General features: G+C 44.0%; 1 protein-coding gene across 1 annotated transcript in view; it reads right to left on the bottom strand.

The window, feature by feature from the left end:
• Positions 1–4,194: 4,194 nt before the first annotated feature.
• LOC143997924 (pentraxin fusion protein-like) overlaps positions 4,195–21,150 on the bottom strand; it is a 107,325-nt gene continuing 90,369 nt past the window's right edge. Inside the window, exon 4 of the mRNA XM_077493745.1 lies at positions 4,195–6,399. Within this exon, the coding sequence (XP_077349871.1) occupies positions 6,240–6,399 (160 nt within the window). The 3' untranslated portion in view covers positions 4,195–6,239. The remainder of the gene's footprint in view (positions 6,400–21,150) is intronic.

Raw genomic sequence — 21,150 nt, 5'->3', positions numbered from 1 at the left:
CAATCCGCAATGTGTGGCAGGCAACGTGGCAAGTGACAATCCGCAATGTGTGGCAGTTGACGTGGCAAGTGGCAATCCGCAATGTGTGGCAGGCTACATGGCAAGTGGCAATCCGCAATGTGTGGCAGGCAACGTGGCAAGTGACAATCCGCAATGTGTGGCAGGTGATGTGGCAAGTGGCAATCCGCAATGTGTGGCAGGCTACGTGGCAAGTGGCAATCCGCAATGTGTGGCAGGCAACGTGGCAAGTGACAATCCACAATGTGTGGCAGGTGACGTGGCAAGTGACAATCCCCAATGTGTGGCAGATGACGTGGCAAGTGGCAATCCGCAATGTGTGTCAGGCAACATGGCAAGTGACAATCCGCAATGTGTGGCAGGTGACGTGGCAAGTGGCAATCCGCAATGTGTGGCAGGCTACGTGGCAATCCGCATCTGGTAGGAGGCGACGTGGCAAGTGACAATCCGCAATGTGTGGCAGGTGACGTGGCAAGTGACAATCCGCAATGTGTGGCAGGTGACGTGGCAAGTAACAATCCGCATTTGGTGACAAGTGACATGGCAAGTGACAATCCACATTTGGTGGCAGGCGACATGGCAAGTGACATCCTCAGGGCTCCCACTGATTCTGCATTATGGTGAGTTGAACCATTTAATTTTATATTACAATGTATTAATAGAAATAATACGCTTCAATCATCCTGACACCATAACAACCATGGTGCCGTAATGATTGAAGCGCAAATACCAGCCATTTCCCATATAAATTGCCCCCAAAAAAACATATTTTATAGCAGTGCCCCTCCCGAGATTAGACTCTGGATCCGCCCCTGTCCTAGGCCATTATCAGTAGGCTCGGGTCTTGGAAGCAGGTGGTGGCATCACATTTTCTTTTTAGTTCCAGTTTGTTTTGATGGATTGGTTTTCCTTTTGGCTGACGCAGCAGCCTTGATCATTAGGTTTAGTTTTGAATACCAGGAAGGATCATGACACTGATTGGCATGTTTTTTCAGGCTTTCCGGTTTAGGTTCCAGTCCTGATGGTTAATATCCAGTTCCTATTTGTTTTTGTTTTTTGCCTCTTCCAGCTTGTATCGGCGCACAGCACTTTCAGGACGTATCGGTTTGGATAACCTGTCAGGTTGTTTTATTTTCTGTACTTTTGATTGAAGCCGTCCTCAGGGTTCCAGCAGAGTGGACTTCCCATTATGAGTCTTATTTTTGTGATGTATCTGACATGCCCGCAGGTCTCCTTTTGCATTGCTTACCAGCTTGGGACTCAAGGCAGTGCTATAGCTGGCTTTTTATGGTTCCTAAGGCCAGGGGAGTGGTGCTTCTGGCCCAGGGTCTCGCTTACTTTAGCCAATCAACTGGTTGGCACCCCAGCCTTTTCTGTGACATCTGCATGTTCGCAAGATGCAGCATTACGGGGCGGCACTGTTATCAGGTTCTTGGAGCCTGGCAGGGTGTGGTGCTCGGGGTTGGTTATACCGTCTTGTTAGTGTTACTTTGTCAAACCCTGGGATGGTCCTCTTCTGCCTTTTCCTAGCGTTCCCCTTTCTGCAGCGAAGTATATACTTCATTGCCACCACCCCAGGTTAGATGTTAATTCACTGTGTAAGCCGGTTGTTAAGCTTTCATCCTACTGTTGTATTTTTACCCCCTGTTAGGCATACTGACCACGTGACCCCGGCACACTTCAGGTCTATGTTCTTTGTTGCTCTTTGTTCCTTTCCATACTATCCACAGATTGACTCAGAGAACAAGTATAAGGCTGACCGCAGATCAGCCTGTGTTTGTAGGAGGAGTCAGGGTGCATAAAGCCTGCCCTCCTCTGCCTCCTCCTCTCATTGGACACTGGCTCTCGTGTCCCACCCACCCATTCCCTTTTTCTTTCCATTTCTTTTATTACATTTCATAATTGGGTATGCCCCCTTTTAGGCATACTGACCACATGACCCCGGCACACTTCAGGTCTATGTTCTTTGTTGCTCTTTGTTTCTTTCCATACTATCCACAGATTGACTCTGAGTACAATTGTGGGTTTGGCCCATCTGCGGTATGGGTGTCACTTCCTAACTGTGGAAAATTGTGGGTTGGGACCATCTGAGGTATGGGTGTCCCTTCCTAGCAATATGGTGGTAACATGCGGGTATTAATTAGGTTGTATCTGGTAGTACATAAGTGGCTTATTGTCCCCAAGCTGGTGTAGTTGCGGCTTGAGGCCTTTGACTTGTTGACAGATGCAAGCGGTTAATTGTGAGTATATAGGCCTTCAAAGACCTTAGCAAGGGTCGGTTTATTTGTTATGCATTGAGTATATTATATGCATTGAACTTGTTTTCTTGTGAATGTTGTATTTAATAGTTTGTAATAAAGACTGCTATGGCCATTCGACTCCAAATAAAATGTATCGTCTGGTCATTTTGGAAGGGGGGATTGGTCAAGTGTTTCATGTTTTATTGATAATTGGAGCCTCTGCATTCTGCAGGTCCCTCAGTCATGAATGTTTTCAGTTTGTGGTGCTCAGATATAGTTATGTTACTGCCCGCCATCAATTGACAGCAGCAGAATGCCACTCCTGTGGGAGCTTTAAGGAGTATAGGGCTCTCACCCCCGCGGCGTGACGTAGGAGCTTGTGCGCGTTTCCAGCGGCCCTGATAGCTGCCGGCTACTCACGATTGCTCCTGAGAAGGAGAGAATGGAGATATGTCAATGTAAACAGACATCTCTGTTCTGTCAAGGGTGAGGAGAGCAATCTGTTGTTCCTAATGATTAGGAACAAGGATCGGTCTCCTCACCCAGGCAGCCCCATCCCCCCCCTTAGAATCACTCCCTAGGTAACACAATTAACCCCTTGATCGCCCCCTAGTGTTAACCCCTTTACTACCAATGGCATTTATAGAGTAATGGGCTATTTATGGCACTGATTGCTGTATAAATGTCAATGGTCCCAAAATAGTGTCAAAAGTGTCCGATCCGTCCACCACAATGTCGCAGTCCTGATAAAAATCGCAGATCGCCACCATTATAAGTAAACAATAAATAATAATAAAAAATGCCATACATCTATCCCCTATTTTGTAGATGCTATAACTTTTTCCCAAACCAATCAAAATACGCTTATTGCGATTTTTTTTTTACCAAAAAATATGTAGAAGAATACATATCGGCCTAAAGTGAGGAAGAAATTCGTTTTTTTTTATATATTTTTTGATGATATTTATTATAGCAAATAGTAAAAAATATTGCTTTTTTTTTCAAAATAGTCCGTCTTTTGTTTATAGCGCAAAAAATAAAAACCACAGATATGATCAAATACCACCAAAAACAAAGCTCTATTTATGGGAAAAAAAGGACATCAATTTTGTTTGGGTACAACGTTGCACGATCCACGCAAATTTCAGTTAAAGCGACGCACTGCTGTATCGCAAAAAATGGCCCACTCAGGAAGGGGGTCAATTCTTCTGGGTCTGAAGTGGACAATAGCGAATGAATATTCACTAATGTCACACTGGTTCTGCCTTCCGACCAATCAGGAAGCGGATTCTACGACCCGTTTCCCAATTGGCCAAAAGGAAAAGCTACTCCATTTGCCGAGGGAGGAGGAGGGAGGAGACACGCGGTGAGGACGCCGCTGTGATGTCAAGGAGGAGATTCACAGATGCTGCTGAGGAAGAGATGCACAGCGAGGACACCACCATGATGCAGATGAGGGAAGAGCTGCCCGGGTAATTGTTGCGGGTGACCGACCGACCCGTTGGGTGTCTGTGCATCGTTTGCCACCCTCTCCCCCCCAAAAAAATATACCATCGGCCGCCACTGGTGCCAGGTAAAACAGTACAGTTCGAGGAGGGGCTGTTACAATTGGGGGTCACTGGCAGTCCATCTGTGGGTTACATTCCTCTATTTTGGTAGCAGAGTAAGTAACACAATCAGGGTTTAAAAGCTGAAGCTTTCTCGGATGAGTAAGGATACAAGACCTGATTACCTCTTCATACAGTACTGAGCAGATTATGCCGACAGTGGAAATAGATCGCAAGCTCTTGGAACTAGCCAGGAATTTTAGCAAAAGGAACCACATCCATTTCTTTTATACACTTTATCCATAGAACTAGATTGATGGCTTGTATGATTAAGACAGCATACTTTAGAATTGCACACAATGAATCCTATAATAAATACAAGTCACTGCTCTCTGCAAACACATTTTATTTATTTTGTTTATTTACATTTTTAAGCAACTTCTGATACATTCAGTTACAGTATGTTTCAGATAAGACTCCACACCGCCCAATTAAAGGAAAATGCTACAATCAACAAGGCTAAATTTGATAACGCAGGCAAACAGCTGGAGGGATGTCAGGGTAACACAGGCGAAAGGCTGGAAGAGTCTCAGAACTGGTACCACAGACCCTCTGGCCTAAAAGAGTTTTTGAGAGGTCATGGATATATATATCTGTGATATATAAGGCAGACACAGGCATCAATAAAAAACAGACAGTGGTTCAAACCCTTCCACATTCCATGCACAACTGAAAATTAAGATTTGGCTTTAGATACTCTTGTTTAGAGGGTCTATGTATAAATATTTTTTTTTTTTACATGAAACTCACAAATTTCACCCAGGAGTAAATTAGGTTCAGTTGGCAGTGATGGCCAGTGCACTGTGGGTGCACGCTGCTGCTCTCCCTATCCCTGCCACTTTCAGGACGCCGGATGCATGGACTCCTATGGCGGGGTTGGAGGGGGTGTTTTTTAAGAACCAGAGGCTCTAATAGGCTTCAAAAAAGGGTGGGCTCGGGGAGCAGAAAGTGCACCCTGATCCCACCCTGTTTTGTAACCAAAATTACTTTTCACTATTTTTTACACAACAGTGCCTCCCCGACAATCAGGAGGCAGGTCAGTGAGAACTGTTGCCCGATTGGCCAAAGCGCCAAGTGATCCTATTGGATGCCCAGTGATTTGGCAGAAGAGGAGACACACAGGGGAGGAAGCTAGAGGAATGGACTCCTCCGCCGGCACTGCTGCCCCCACTGCTGCCCGCACTGAGACACAGGGGGAGAGGACCCAACAGCCCGGTAAGTGCCGGACCTCCCATGGGAGGTGGGGTGGGTGGGGGTTAGTTATGCTCCCAGTCACCCACGCAGTGTGGTGGGGGGTTTCGGTATAGTGAGACCCGAACCACAGGGGGTGAAGGGGTACTGTCAGTGTGCCAGCGAGACCCACGCGGGGGGGTGGTATGGGCAGTACTGTCAGTCCTATCTATGATGATGATCTATATACCCTGCTCTGTGATGATGATCTATATACTCTGATCCTCTGATTCTGGGGCTGTATACTCTGTCCTGTGATGCTGAGCTGTACAGTCCTGACACTATGGGTGGAAGCAAGTGGAATACAGGGGGCGGAATGAGTGGATTCTATAAGGGGTGTGGCTTATGAGAAGTGGGAGGGGTCAAAAAGGAAGAGTGGGGTGTGGTGCCCCCATCCTAAAACTTCACCAGCTGCCACCGTCAGTTGAGGAAATATGTGAATCCTGGGTGAAAGTTGTGTGAATTTTGGGTGAAAAGATTTAAACAGATCCCTAAGTTTCACTCACTTAAAATACAAATATATAGACTGGTGTTTCTGAAGAGTTTGAGTGAGTCAAGACTATAAGGTGTGGAAAATGTCCTCCTCCAGTCAGATGGGAAAACATAGATGTGTCATATTTTTCTGGGGCTAAAAGCAGAACTTCACTCTCTCATTCAACTTTGACTATTTGTAATCCTTATGCTGCTAGCATTAGTAAATAGATAGGAAAGTATATCATATTCATTTGTTTTAAATTTTATTTTTACATTTATTCAGTTACTTCCTAGTTTCCATGCCTAGGCAAATGATGTCATACATTCCAGGAGTCTTCGGGAGAGGAGGATGGGCTTTTTCAGAAAAGAACGCCCTCTTGCCTGCATGCCTAAACTAACGGCTGATGGATTCCAGGAAGTAAATGCTACATGAATCATCTGCCCTTACTCAAGATGGCCAACACTAGGGGGGGTTTCAAACTGATTTCTCAACAAAATAAAGCAATAAAGACATGGATGGATGGGGGAGTTTGCTTTCAATATATAAAATGAATTAAATTGTGTTTTTGGTTGTGCAGTGTAGTTCCACTTTAAGGACATGTTATTTCCTGGATATTAAATTTGATGATCAACTTCAGTATTCCTTCTGCCATGTTCCTCTGAGGTTTACCTAATAGCAGACCTGACACATGGGGTCACCGTAGACCTCCAGCTCACAAATGGTCAGGTATTCACTGCGCCCCGGGATCACCACACTGACGTATCGACCCTCCATCCCATTACAAGAGAAAGTTGTCGTAGGATCAGTAATTTGGGTGACCGTACCGCACCTGTGGAAGACAAATAAGGACCAACACAATGATACAGAAAGTGGCAATTGTTCACCTATTAGAGATTTACAAAATGGGTTCATAGTATACAAACGTCAATCGTTAAAAACTTCTTCAAAGGACAATAAATGTGGCCAGAAATACATCTTTTTAGCCACAAGGCAGAGAATTGCTAAATCCTGGGGGCAATCTCTATCTTTTGGCTTTGCATTGGAGGCACTATGATCAATGAGAAGCTTAGGGTTCTTTTTTAACCACTTGCCTACTGGGCACTTAAACACCCCTCCTGCCCGGACCAATTTTCAGCTTTCGGTGCTCTCACACTTTGAATGACAATTACTCAGTCATGCAACACTGTACACAAATGAATTTTTTGTCCCGTTTTTCCCACAAATAGAGCTTTCATTTGGTGGTATTTGATCACCTCTGGGGTTTTTATTATTTTTTGCGCTATAAATGAAAAAAGACTGAGAATTGTAAAAAAAAAATACGAATTTTTCTTTGTTTCTGTGATAAAATTATGCAAGTTATTAATTTTTTGTCATAAATTTTGGCCACAATTTATACTGCTACATATCTTTGGTAAAAATAACCCAAATTAATGGATATTATTTGGTCTTTGTGAAAGTTAGAGAGTCTACAAGCTGTGGTGTGAATCATACAAAATTGATCACATCTGATGTACTGGTGGCCAATCTCATTTCTTGTGACCCGAACAAGCCAGGAAAGTACAAATACCCCCCAAATGACCCCTTTTTTGAAAGTAGACATTCCAAGGTATTTAGTAAGAGGCATGGTGAGGTTTTTGATGTTGTCATTTTTTCCCACAATTCTTTGCAAAATTAAGATTTTTTTTTCCACAAAATTGTCAGTTTAATAGGTTATTTCTCTCACATAGCATGTGTATACCACAAATGACACCCCAAAATAAATTCTGCTACTCCTGCTGAGTATTACGATACCACATGTGTGGGACTTTTTCACAGCCTGGCCACTTAGAGAGGCCCAACATTCAGGGAACACTGTCACATATTCTAGGAGTATAAATTATACATCTAAATTGTTGACTACCTATTACACTTTTGAAGGCACTGTGGCACTGATGACAGATGGCACTGATACGTGGCACTGATGATACATGACACTGATGTGGCACTGATGACAGATGCCACTAATACGGGGCACTGATGACACGTGGCACTGACAGGTGGCACTGGGGACAGATGGCACTGGGGGCAGATGTCAGTTTATTTTACTTTTTTCTTTTTATGTAACTTATGGCCGCTGCAGCCGTTCAGCTCTCCTTCCTCACACGCTGTCTGTGTGAGGAGGGAGAGCGGCGCTGAGAGATGATCTCATATGTTTACATATGAGATCATCTCTCATTGCATACGCCGATTGCGCTGTAAACTGCCGCTGTGATTGGCCGTTTACAGCGATCTGTGACTGGCTGTGTCCAGGGGACACGGGCAGTACAGAACTTCCCCGATGCGCGCTCTCAGGACGGCCTCCCGGCAGGTAGCGTCCGCGCTGTAGCTGTCTTTCGGGTATAACGTGGGCAGGAAGTGGTTAAAGATAAAGATCCATTGGATTTGACCATTTTTTTTTAGTTAGTTTTTATTGAAAATTTGAAACATACATTGATATAAAACAATCAAGAGGGTCTGTGTGAAGTTACATTGTTTAGTTTGCAATACATGTTGTCAATACACATTGTTAATGCTTAGAGTAAAAATATGCATTCCAAGGTCCTAATTGAAACAAACCTCATTAGGAAGGTAGGTATTGCAGAAAAAAAAAAGAAAATACAAAGAAAAGAAACAAAACAAATACGTGCGGTTTAGAACTAAGAAAAATAAGATAATCTCGCCATCTCGTTACGGTAGGATATTACTCTGATGGTTTTAAACTCTAGGAACCTCATCAGGCACCCGGTGAGTCAGCACCTACAGTACACACATGGGTGCAGGCTTAGACAACTCCAGGGGTTATGTCTCTGTAATAAGGATGAGCCGAACACCCCCCTGTTCGGTTTGCACCAGAACCTGCAAACAGACCTAAACTTCGTATGAACTTTAGAACCCTATTAAAGTCTATGGGACTCGAACGTTCAAAATCTAAAGTGCTAATTTTAAAGGCTAATATGCAAGATACTGTCCTAAAAAGTGTTTGGGGACCCGGGTCCTGCCCCAGGGGACATGGATCAATGCAAAAAAAAGTTTTAAAAACTGCAGTTTTTTCGGGAGCAGTGATTTTAATAATGATTAAAGTGAAACAATAAAAGTGTAATATTCCTTTAAATTTCATACCTGGGGGGTGTCTATAGTATGCCTGTGAATAGGCGCATGTTTCCCATGCTTAGAACTGTCCCTGCACAAAGTGTAATTTCTGCAGGAAAAAAAGTCTTTTAAAATCACTCGTGGCTATAATGAATTGTCGGCTCCCGTAATACAGAGAACACTCAATGAGTGTTCTCTGTATTACGGGATCCGACAATTCATTCATTGATAAAAAAAAAAGCATGGGGTTCCCCTAAATTCAATTACCAGGCCCTTCAGATCTGGTATGAATATTAAGGGAAACCTCGCGTCAAATACACAGGTTTCCGTTACATCAGAGGGGGGCGGGGTCACCCATACATCATTGGAGAAGCCCTGGCTTCCCTCACTAGCGTCAGAGGGGGCGGGGTCAGGTGACGGGTGGCCTCACCCTCCTAATATAAGAAACGTCAGGCGTCGGGATCCCTGCAGTGTCTCCTCAGTGGAGACAGAAGATGAATGCATGGATGGACTGCGCTGGAATCTTTTTTTTTTCTTTTCTTTTTTTAATAAAGGAATTTGTCAAAAGTGTGTTTGTCTTATTTAACCATTTTTTACACTTTTTTTGTGAAATGGTAGGGGTACTTTTCAAACAAGGGGGGCGGGATCTGGGGGTCCCCTTGTTAAAGGGGGCTTCCAGATTCTGATAACCCCTTCGCCCGCAGACCCTCACAACCACCGGCCAGGGTTGTGGGGATGAGGCCCTTGTCCCCATCAACATGGGGACATGGTGCTTTGAGGGGCCACAGACCCCCAAAGCATCCTCCCAATGTTGAGGGCATGTGGCCTCGTACGGTTCAGGAGGGGGGGCACTCTCTCGTCCCCCCTCTTTTTCTGCGGCCTGCCAGGTTGCATGCTCAGATAAAGGGTCTGATATGGATTTTTAGGGGGAACCCCACATCAATTTTTTTAAAGAATTTGACGCGGGGTTCCCCTTAATATCCATACCAGACCTGAAGGGCCTGGTAATTGAATTTAGGGGGGACCCCACGCTTTTTTTTTTTTTTAATCAATGAATGAATTGTCGGCTCCCGTAATACAGAGAACACTCATTAAGTGTTCTCTGTATTGCGGGAGCCGACAATTCATTATAGCTGCGAGTGATTTTAAAAGACTTTTTTTTCCTGCAGAAATGACACTTCGTGCAGGGACAGTTCTAAGCACGGGAAACATGTGCCCCTTCACAGGCATACTATAGACACCCCCCAGGTAAGAAATTTAAAGGAATATTACACTTTTATTGTTTCACTTTAATCATTATTAAAAGCACTGCTCCTGATAGGTCCGGACGGAGAAGACATCAGACGCACCTTGCAGAGGCTCCCTCATCCCGGACCTATTCCTGAGCCATCCAGCGCCATCGGACAGCCCTGCAAATTCACAGACCCACCGCACTGTAGTCCGGGCTTCCCCTGACCGGATTAGTGCCAAATTACCAACCGCCCCGCATTTTAACTCGGCCCGCGGCCGGCGCCTTCTCCAGACCTCCGGCCGCCATCTTGCGGCCTATGAGGCCTCCGTGTCCACCAGGCTAGATTTCACCGCTCGGCTGGACCATCGGGGATCTCCATCATCAGCGGCGGCCCCCTGACGACAGACGGTCTTCTTGGCACCGGACGGCACAATCACTTTACGCCCCGGCTCGCGGCCGGATCCATCCCCCAACACACGGCCTCCATCCTGCGGCCATCGGGGCCTACTGCAGACTCCAAGCCAGTTGTAGCCACCATCCGGACCTACAGCTACCCTTTGCTAACAGCGCCCGCACTACGGCAGGTGATCAGGGGGCTCTGCGCCCTAAGGCTGCTGACACGCTCATACATCAGGCCTTCAGGCACCGTCCACCATTTTGCGGCCTACCAGGCCTCCTCTAGGCCTATTTGCTGTGCTCCGTGGGGTTTGCGGCGGCCCCCCTTTACTCTCCCGCACCAAAGGTCCGGCATCTCATCTCCCTTGAACCCCAAGGTCGGCTGGAGGATCAAAAGCAGAGCATCACATCTGAACATCAAGGTGAGAGGTGGCCATCTTGGTACACCCTGATCCACCTGTAGCCCCTCTGCCCCATCACAATCAGATCCTCTCCCTGATATATCACAGCAATACATCACCTTGGGGGCTCTCCCGGGCCAAGGCGCAGACAAGTCCACACCCCCTCCCTACCCTATCCCCACTACCAGCTGCAGCCACCACCTCTCTACCCCATAACAGTCCGGAATTGCTCTCTGTGGGGCCCCAAGAGCAACCCCCAAGTTTATCTTCTTGGAGAGAACTCCCTTTTGTGTTGCGACCAGTGACCGCTATTACTCTACATCTCCCGGACTGTTTTACCACAAACCCTGGCTACTGGTTTTTACCCTATACTCCTCAGGCAAAATGTAGCCGCACAATGATCCGGATACAGGCTATAACCCTGTGACCGTGAAATAAAATGAACTGAAGATATACTCACATACAATAGGGGACGCTTGCGAGCCGCGATGCAGTTCAGCATACGTATCCAATAACCCCATTGATTCAGCGAGGATTCAATACGAAAGATAGTGTTCTATTGCCTTTAATAGTCATATTTCATATAAAAATCCATACATTTCATACTAGTGCATGCCGTCGGGCAGGAAGGCGAACAATCGCCGTGCGCAACAGCACTTATTAACCACATACCCACTACGCAATAAAGAGCAAAGGAATATGGCTCAAAAAGGCACCAGCTCATCACAGGAGCAACCCTGCACGGCCGCTTCTGGCCCTCAAGTAAAGTCTCCTTCAAAACAAAATATCAGCGATCTCCCCTCCCAGATCACAAAGGCTGACCTAGATTCCAGTTTAACCAAGATCTACGAAAAACTTGTAGACAAAATACAGTGCGAACTCCAAAAGACTACAAACACACTTACTCAAGAAATTGCTACTCTAGGAAATCGCACAGATGTTCTAGAAACCAAACACGACGAACTCTCACTCGCGCACAACGATCTTAGAAGGGACTTTGAACTCTTGGCAGAAAACCACTCTTACTTACAATCACAAGTGGAGGATTTGGACAATCGCAACCGCAGAAATAACCTGCGGATTCGTGGCATCCCAGAGTCTGTCACGGAATTGTTACCTGCGGTGTCCAAGCTGTTCCACAACCTCCTCCCAGATTTACCTCCGTCCTCATTCACGTGTGAAAGGATTCATAGGGCCCTGCGTCCCAAGCCTCCCCCAGATAAACCCTCACGGGACATTATACTTTGCATGAAAGACTTCATAGTAAAAGAAAGTATACTTAGAGCATCTAGGAACATGCAAAATATTGAATTAGATGGCTCAAGAATCCAAATATTCCCAGATATCTCACAAGCCACCCTGGAGAGGAGACGCAAAATGAAAGAGATAACATCGGTATTACAATCAGCTCATATCAGGTACCGGTGGGGTTTCCCATTTAAATTAACAGTCCCTCACAATGGTACTACCTACACAGTCTTCAACATCTCAGAAGGCAAAGATCTTCTAGTAAAGTTGGGATTTCTGGACCCGGGCACAGTTGCAAGACCACCTTCTACTCCTCATACCTCACCTATCTGGGCCACCCCAGCCACACGTCGAGGACAAGGAAGATGGCACCCCTCACTCAGAAATTTAGACCCCTGAAGCTATATTTGCGCTCTGCCGACTGCTTTGTCTCCATTCTTTTACAGGAGCAGTGGAAACCCCCCCCCTTTTTTTTTTTTTTTTCTTTTTCTTTTTTTCTTTTTTCCTACGCTTGATCCTAAGTCCAACTTTTATAGTTTTTTATTCAGCAAGTACTAAAGTTTGACTTATTGCGATTGGTACTTAGCAGCTATATTCCTTCAGAAATTATCAGTTCGGTATTTACATAATCTTTTCTATGGGATTTCATGTGTTTGTATACACTTATCGCATCCCCCTCCTCCCCCCCCCCCCCCCTTTTAAATATTTTTTTTTTTTCTTTCTTTTTTTTTCTCCCCCATTCCCTACTGGTCCCTAAAACATAACCTTTATAGCCCAAATGATTCTAAATTTTAATATTTGTATTATTATGATCTATATTTAGCAGTTACACACCGTTAAGATTTTTCGAGTTGGTTTTATATAACCCCCTATGCATGTTTCTATATGACACTGTGCACCCGTGGTATGGTGAAAGAGAAGGGGAATTTCCTAAAGATAAAAATATAATTTTTTTTTTTTTTTTTCTCTTCCCCTTTTCTTCCTCTCTCCATAGGGTAATAGCACACTCTTGGTTTATTCTTTTTATAGTTTATAAAATCCTCGCTGAGGCTGTTCTTCTCCGCCTCTGCTAGTTTGTTCCCCTACTCACAAAGGACTCCATAAGCATGTTTCACCTGGTGGATACGCTTCTACTAATGAACCTGCTTTCCATTTTTTTTTTGGAGGATGCTCCATTTGTGAGTTATGGACATTATTGTCCACAGCAATTTTCTTTTTGGTCAGTTAGTGCTTCTCGCACTGACCCCCATGTTATTAATGACTATAATTCATTTATTTACAGTATTATACTTTATGTTCTGATACATTTGATTAGGTCAAACAAATATTCTCTACGTTATTTAATGCAATATGATGGTGAGGTTTTATGCTGGGTAGCACTCACACTGTTCAGGATCTTAGAATTGGTTTGGTTCTACACTTTAAGAACCCCTATGTACATTGTTTACGGGTATAGGTACAATATATCTCTTACTAAAAGAATAACTAGAATATACATACACAAGGTTTTGATGAAGTATTTAATATATACACTTGATATCACAGTCGGCCACATAGTTACCACAGAATTCCTCCCTTCGTTAGGTAGTATCTCCATCTTGCTTTACACCTTGTTGAAGGAATCAACCACATCACCAATATCAAATCAACTCAGCCTCAGATCAATCCCTGGGCCCCATGACCCCCTGCCACTATTTAATAACCTCTGTAGCCTATTAATGCCTCCACAATGGGTCTCAGGGTGATCTCTCACAATGCCCAGGGCATTAACTCACCTCATAAGAGGAAGAAAGCTTTTCGCCACTACAAAAGATTGGGGGCGGACATAATCTTAATGCAAGAAACCCATTTTGCTACAGAAAAACACCCCAAATTTTTTGACAAAAGCTTTAGTCAATATTACTGTACTACTTACAACACCAAATCTAGAGGAGCCGCCATATTCATTAGAAACTCAGTAGTTTTTGAAATTCAGAGTCTCTATAAAGACCCTGATAGTCGTTATCTAATTCTGAAAGGCTCAATTAAGGGCCGCTCCATCACCATCGCTTCGATTTATGCTCCCAATAACGCCCATTCAAACTTTTTCAATACATTTTTTGACACTCTGGATAAATATCACTCCACACACTTAATTGTGGGAGGTGATTTCAATCTAGCTGCCCATTCTGCCCTTGACAGAAGTAGAGTTGTCCCATCTTCAAAAGCCTTCCCCAAGTCTCTTAATAAATTATTATATAACCACCAATTAATAGACTCTTGGAGAGCACACAATGTTGGCATCAAATCCTACACATTTTATTCCCACCCACACAACAGCTTCGCCCGTCTAGACTATATCTTCTGCTCCCCAATCCTACTTGCCAACTCCTCCAAGGCTGACATCCACACATGCTCCTGGTCGGATCACCACATAGTTTATTTTGACACCTCTTGCATAGGTCTAGCCAAAACTACACATTCATGGCGAATTAACGACTCTATACTTACTGACCCTTCATGCATCCAGCAAATTCGATCTCACCTTGAGCAATATTTTGCAAATAATGTAACACCGGACATGTCTCCTTCAAATGTTTGGATGGCACATAAGGCGGTGATTAGAGGCCATTTGATTAATATCGCCTCATTCAAAAACAAGTCCAAGCTAGCAGACATCAGGTCCCTCACAAAGGATCTAGACCATCTATATCATAGAAATAACCAGAACCCGTCTAGCGACCTTCTTAAACAAATCCAGGAGAAACGCACAACTTTAGACTCATTATTAACCTCTGATACTGAAAAAGCCCTTAGATGGTCTAAAGCTAGATTTCTACTTAACAGTAATTCATATTCCACTATGTTCGCTAGAAAATTAAATCAATCCATGAAACCACCCCACACATATAAATTAAGAAATACATCTGGAAACACAGTGTCTCACCCCAAAGAAGTCATGAAACTGTTTTTAGACTACTATAAAAATCTCCTCTCTACTCCACAACCCTCTCCTAATCAAACCTCTTTAGATTGGCTTAATGACATTACACTACCTACCCTCTCCGCGGAACAAGTTGAATCTCTCAATGCCCCTTGCACTGACACTGAAATCAATAAAATCATTGGCACTTTAAAGATATCCACAGCCCCTGGCCCAGACGGCTTTTCCACATCATATTACAAAAAATTTTCCTCTATTGTTACTCCACACCTTACTAAACTATATAACAATATTTTACAAGGCGCCCAATTTCCATCTGAGATGCTCTTAGCCAACATGTCCCTTCTTCCCAAACCAAATAAAGACCATACGGCCCCCCAAAACTACCGCCCAATATCAGTGATAGATAATGACTTGAAAATATTTGGTCGTATCTTGGCAGATAGACTATCCAGAGTTATCTCTCCTTTAGTCGACCCTGATCAAACAGGCTTCATTCCAAACAGGCAAATTACAGATAACATAAGATTGACCTCAAACATTATTCAAGATTCCAACTTACATTCCAAACCCACTGTACTACTTAGCCTAGATATACACAAAGCTTTTGATAGCGTATCCTGGTCATATCTAGACATTCTACTTCCCAAATATGGCATTAACAATAACTTCGTTCATGGATTTAAGGCTCTGTATCACAACCCACAAACACGTATTAAACTCCCTGGCAACAATTCTGAATTCTTCCCCCTGACCAAAGGCACAAGACAGGGATGTCCCCTTTCCCCTCTACTTTTCACACTTGCAATAGAACCCCTAGCCTGCGCTATCAGAAACAACCTAGATATTAAAGGATACTCCAAAGGAACCAGAGAATATAAATTAAGTCTTTATGCTGATGACGTGCTTCTATTTATAACCGACCCTCTCATCTCTCTTCCCAACCTTACAAAAACCCTAGACATCTTTCATGACTTGACAGGTCTTTGTGTAAACTTGTCCAAGTGCTCGGCTTTACCGATTAATATTCCCCCAACCTTAATTTCTTTGCTTAACCACTTTCAGACCGGACCATTTTGCTGGTAAATGACCAGAGGTCTTTTTACACTTTGGCACTGCGCTGCTTTAACTGGTAATTGCGCGGTCATGCAATGTTGTACCCAAACAAAATTTGCGTCCTTTTCTTCCCACAAATAGAGCTTTCTTTTGATGGTATTTGATTGCCTCTGCGATTTTTATTTTTTGCGATATAAATGTAAAAAGACCGCAAATTTTGAAAAAAAATGATATTTTCTACTTTTTGTTATTAGAAAAATCCAATAAACTCAATTTTAGTCATACATTTAGGCCAAAATGTATTCAGCCACATGTCTTTGGTAAAAAAAAAGTCAATAATTGTATATTTATTGGTTTGCGCAAAAGTTGTCACATCTACAAACTAAGGTACGTTTTCTGGAATTTACGCAGCTTTTAGTTTACGACTGCCTATCTCATTTCTTGAGGTGCTAAAATGGCAGGGCAGTACAAAACCCCCCCCAAATGACCCCATTTTGGAAAGTAGACCCCCTAAGGAAATTGATAAGAGGCATGTTGAGCCCATTGAATATTTTATTTTTTTATTTTTTTGCCTCAAGCGATTGAATAATGACAAAAAAATATATATATTTTTTTTTTTACACAAAGTTGTCACTAAATGATATATTGCTCACACATGCTATGGGCGTAAAATAAATTCTGCTGCTTCTCCTGAGTACGGGGATACCACATATGTGGGACTTTTTGGGAGCCTAGCCGCGTACGGGGCCCCGAAAACCAAGCACCGCCTTCAGGCTTTCTAAGGGCGTAAATTTTTGAGTTCACTTCTCACTACCTATTACAGTTTTGAAGGCCATAAAATGCCAAGATGGCACAAAACCCCCACAAATGACCCCATTTTAGAAAGTAGACACCCCAAGCTATTTGCTGAGAGGCATGTTGAGTCCATGGAATATTTTATATTTTGCCACAAGTTGCGGGAAAATTACAAACTTTTTTTTTTTTTTTTTTTTTTTTCACAAAGTTGTCACTAAATGATATATTGCTCACGCATGCCATGGGCATATGTGAATTGACACCCCAAAATAAATTCTGCTGCTTCTCCTGAGTACGGGGATACCACATATGTGGGACTTTTTGGGAGCCTAGCCGCGTACGGGGCCCCGAAAACCAAGCACCGCCTTCAGGCTTTCTAAGGGCGTTACAGTTTTGAAGGCCATAAAATGCCAAGATGGCACAAACCCCCCCCCAAATGACCCCATTTTGGAAAGTAGACACCCCTAAATTTAGGGGTACACTAGTGAGACTAGGTAATAAATGGCGGGTGCCCTGAAACTATAAAAAAATAACTAACCAACCAGCGTCACCTGTAACAGTTATATGGTGATCACTGGTGAAAGGGTTAACTAGGGGGCAATCAGGGGGCTTTATGCGGTAGTATATGGGGGTCCCTGGCGCTATAAAAAGCTGCAGCGAACCTAAATACCTACCTGCCTAACTAGCGTCACCTGTGACACTAATACAGCGATCAGAAAAACGATCGCTTATTAGGCTGGGTTCACACTGGAGCGATGCGGGAACGCCACGAATGCGCGGCGGGTTCCCGCATCGCATGCCTCCCGGCGGCAGTTCACACTGCCCTATGCGAACTGCTGGGAGTGTCAGTGAAATGTTACTGACACCCCCAGATCAGTTCGCATATCGCAGTGCGATCTGCAAACTCGGATCGCATGGTGTGAACACCCATGCGATCCAATTCTGCTGCGGGCCAAAAAAAGGGTCCCGTGCGAATTTGCGGCGGGTGTGGCGGGTGTGGCGGGTGCGGCGGGTGCGGCGAATGGCTGAACTCGAATCGCACAGAGATCGGATGTGATTTGCACTGCAGTGCGGTGCGAATCACATTCGTTCTCATAAACCGCTGCAATGTGAACCCAGCCTTAGTGACACTGGCGACGGGGGGTGATCACGGGGTTAAACCTTTATTGGGGGGGTTAGGGGGGTACATTAGAACTAAAGGGGGCTAACTCTAACTGCCCTAACAGTTATTACAGTCACAAATGACACCAATGCAAAAAAAAAAAAAAAAAAAAAAAATGACATTGGTGTCACTGTGACTGGGGGGCAGGGGTAATTGGGGGGGTGATCGGGGGGTAAAGGGGGGGTGTGAGTGTGCCTGGCATGTTCTACTGTGTGTGTAGAGTGTTGGCGCAACTCACCGATCCGCTCTCCTCCGTGTCGGAACGGAAAATACCAACACGGAGGAGAGAATACATCACTTCCTCTCCTGTGTTTACATTACAGGAGAGGAAGTGATGTCACGGGGGATTTCTATTCGTCGGGAGCGATCGCGAGGGGGTGGCCATGAATGAATGGCCACCCCCTCGTCCCGGATCGCTCCCGGACGAAAACCGACCGCCGCAGGCACCGGGCGGGGGCCCGATCAGGGCCCCCGACCCGCGGGAGGCAAGGGACGTACATGTAAGCCCTTATGCCTGCCCGTGCCATTCTGCCGACGTACATCGGCGTGCGGCGGTCGGCAACTGGTTAAAGACAATTTCTCCTTTAACTGGAATGAGGACTCATTCAGATATTTAGGTATACAGATTACACCATTATATAAATCACTATACCAAGCAAACTACCCCTCATTAATCAACAAGATTAAAAATCTACTTAAACTTTGGTCGTCATACCACATCTCATTCTCGGGCAGAATAGTTGCCGTGAAAATGATGATTTTACCAAAATTATTGTTTTTTTTTAGAGCTCTTCCCATTGCATTAGCTAAAAAAACATTAGACTCCCTACAAAGGGACATCAATAAATTTATTTGGCTTAACAAAAAAAATAGATTTAGCAATTCTCTTATGTTTAGACCCCAAATAAAGGGAGGTCTAGGTATCCCTAACCTCTGGCAATAAGCCGCAATATTATCTTTCGGCCAGATTCACCCAATTAGCACAATGGTATGCACATTCACCTCATATCCCTTGGCTTCGCTTTGAGGAAGAATCTATCCTACCCTATAATCTACAAGGACTCCTCTGGTCCAAATCTATTCCTCCACAGAAACTAAGGCATTTAAACTCTATCGTCACTCACACTCTTCAACTATGGAATAAACAGATCACTAAATTTAAATTATCCTCTGATACCCCCCCCTTGCTTCCTTTCTAGGCGACCCTCGCTTTTCCCCCCCAGAGAGAGCTCAAGATCATAATTCTCTATCTCATTGGAAGCTACATAATCTAATGCACCTAAAATCACTCTCTCACAATAACTCATTTCTCACCTTCACTAGTCTACAAATAAGATATGATCTCCCACCCTCGGAATTAGAGAACTATACCAATATAAAACACTTCTATCAGAAATTTTATTCACTCACACTCCACCCCCCTTACACACAATTCGAGCAAATTTGCATTTCCTTCCCTCGAGATAGGGGCATAATATCCAAGATTTATAAGTGCTTAAACGAGTCCAATATGCCTGAGAAAACACTCCCCATGCTACAGTGGGAATCTGATCTAAATACCACATATACTTCTGAGCAGTGGGACTCTATCCTTACAAACCTACATAAATGCACAAAAACAACCTCAATTAGAGAATCTTCCATCAAATTGTTACATAGATGGTACCTTACCCCTGCCAAACTTAACACTTTCTATCCCTCAATTTCTCCTCTCTGCTTTAGGGGTTGCCCCTCCCAGGGAACCCTATTACATATCTATTGGGATTGCCCTCACATAAAAAACATTTGGCATAAGGCCAGCAAAGTTATAGAAAAAATAGCCGGTAAAAAGCTCTCTCTTACGCCCCAAATATGTCTCCTATTCTTCCCTTTACAAGATATCCCAAAGAACAACATTACCCTAATCCATACATTCCTAAGCACAATACATTGGGCCATAGCCTTTAATTGGCGCTCCACTACAGTACCTTGGCCACAAATCCTCAACCGCATGATGAACATCAAACTTTCAGAAAGAATTCACCACATGCTATACGACTCAATGCCCCTTTACCAAAAGAAGTGGATGCCATGGGATACCGCTCTTTTAATTTAAGAGAGAATGGGAGGTATGGGGTGAGAAAAGGGGAACCTAGGCTCAGCTTTTTACTATCTTCCACCCCCCCGCCGCAACATTCAAGTATCAATTGCTATATAACCCTTCCCACCTCTACCACTTATATATAGCCAACAATACAACAATGTGCAAATTTACAGATTCTTTTCTAGTATTCATTTAACCATAATCCTTGTTATATTCCTGTACTACATTTATTGTTATTATCATATACTTTTATACCTGTACCTTCGCTTAACTGTTTTATACTCTGACCTTACAAATAATAAAAATTGTTTGTAAACAAAAAAAAAGCACTGCTCCTGAAAAAACGCCCGTTTTTAAAATGTTTTTTTTTTGCATTGATCCATGTCCCCTGGGGCAGGACCCGGGTCCCCAAACACTTTTTAGGACAGTAACTGGCATATTAGCCTTTAAAATGAGCACTTTAGCTTTCTCCCATAGACTTGTACAGGGTGTTCCGGCTTTTCAAATTTGCTGCTAACAGCCAAAATTGTTCACTGTTAGCTGAACAGGCCAACAGGCAATGTTCGAGTCAAACTCGAAGCTCATCCCTACTCTGTAACATAAAATCAATTCTCTATACACATTATGTTTTCTTCTAAGACATCCATAACTTCCAATGGTAATCGAAAGTCCTTTTGGTGCTTTGTTGGCATGCTAAAATATTCTCAAATGTGAAATTATATTGTACCATGTTAATCACTTCAGACACACTGGGACCTAGGTTCGTCCTCCATTTCCTAGCAATGAGTATTCCAGCTGCTAAAAGGATGTGGATAACTATTCTACGGCAGTCAGGTGGGAATGAGTCTATGCCAATATTAAAGTGGTTCTGCACCTAAAAAAAAAAATATTAAAAGCCAGCAGCTACTAATATTGCAGCTGCTGACTTTTAATAAAATCACATTTACCTGTCCCAGGGTCCAGCGATGTCGGCGGCAGATGACAAGCGATCGCTCGTCTCGCTGCTGCCCCCGCCGCCATCCTCTGTCAGGGAATTGGGAAGTGAAGCATCGCGGCTTCACTGCCCGGTTCCCTACTGCGCATGCGCGAGTCGCGCTGCGCGTCTCTTCTGGTCCCCCGCTGTCTCCTGGGAACTGTGTGTTTCCCAGAACACAACGGGGGCGGGGCGTCTGCGGGG

Source organism: Lithobates pipiens, unplaced genomic scaffold (assembly GCF_037356315.1).
Source record: "Lithobates pipiens isolate NorthernLeopardFrog02 unplaced genomic scaffold, aLitPip1_a1.2 Scaffold_19, whole genome shotgun sequence".
NCBI lineage: Eukaryota > Metazoa > Chordata > Amphibia > Anura > Ranidae > Lithobates > Lithobates pipiens.
The sequence above is the reverse complement of the archived record's forward strand: the minus strand, read 5'-3'. Positions and strand labels throughout refer to the sequence as shown.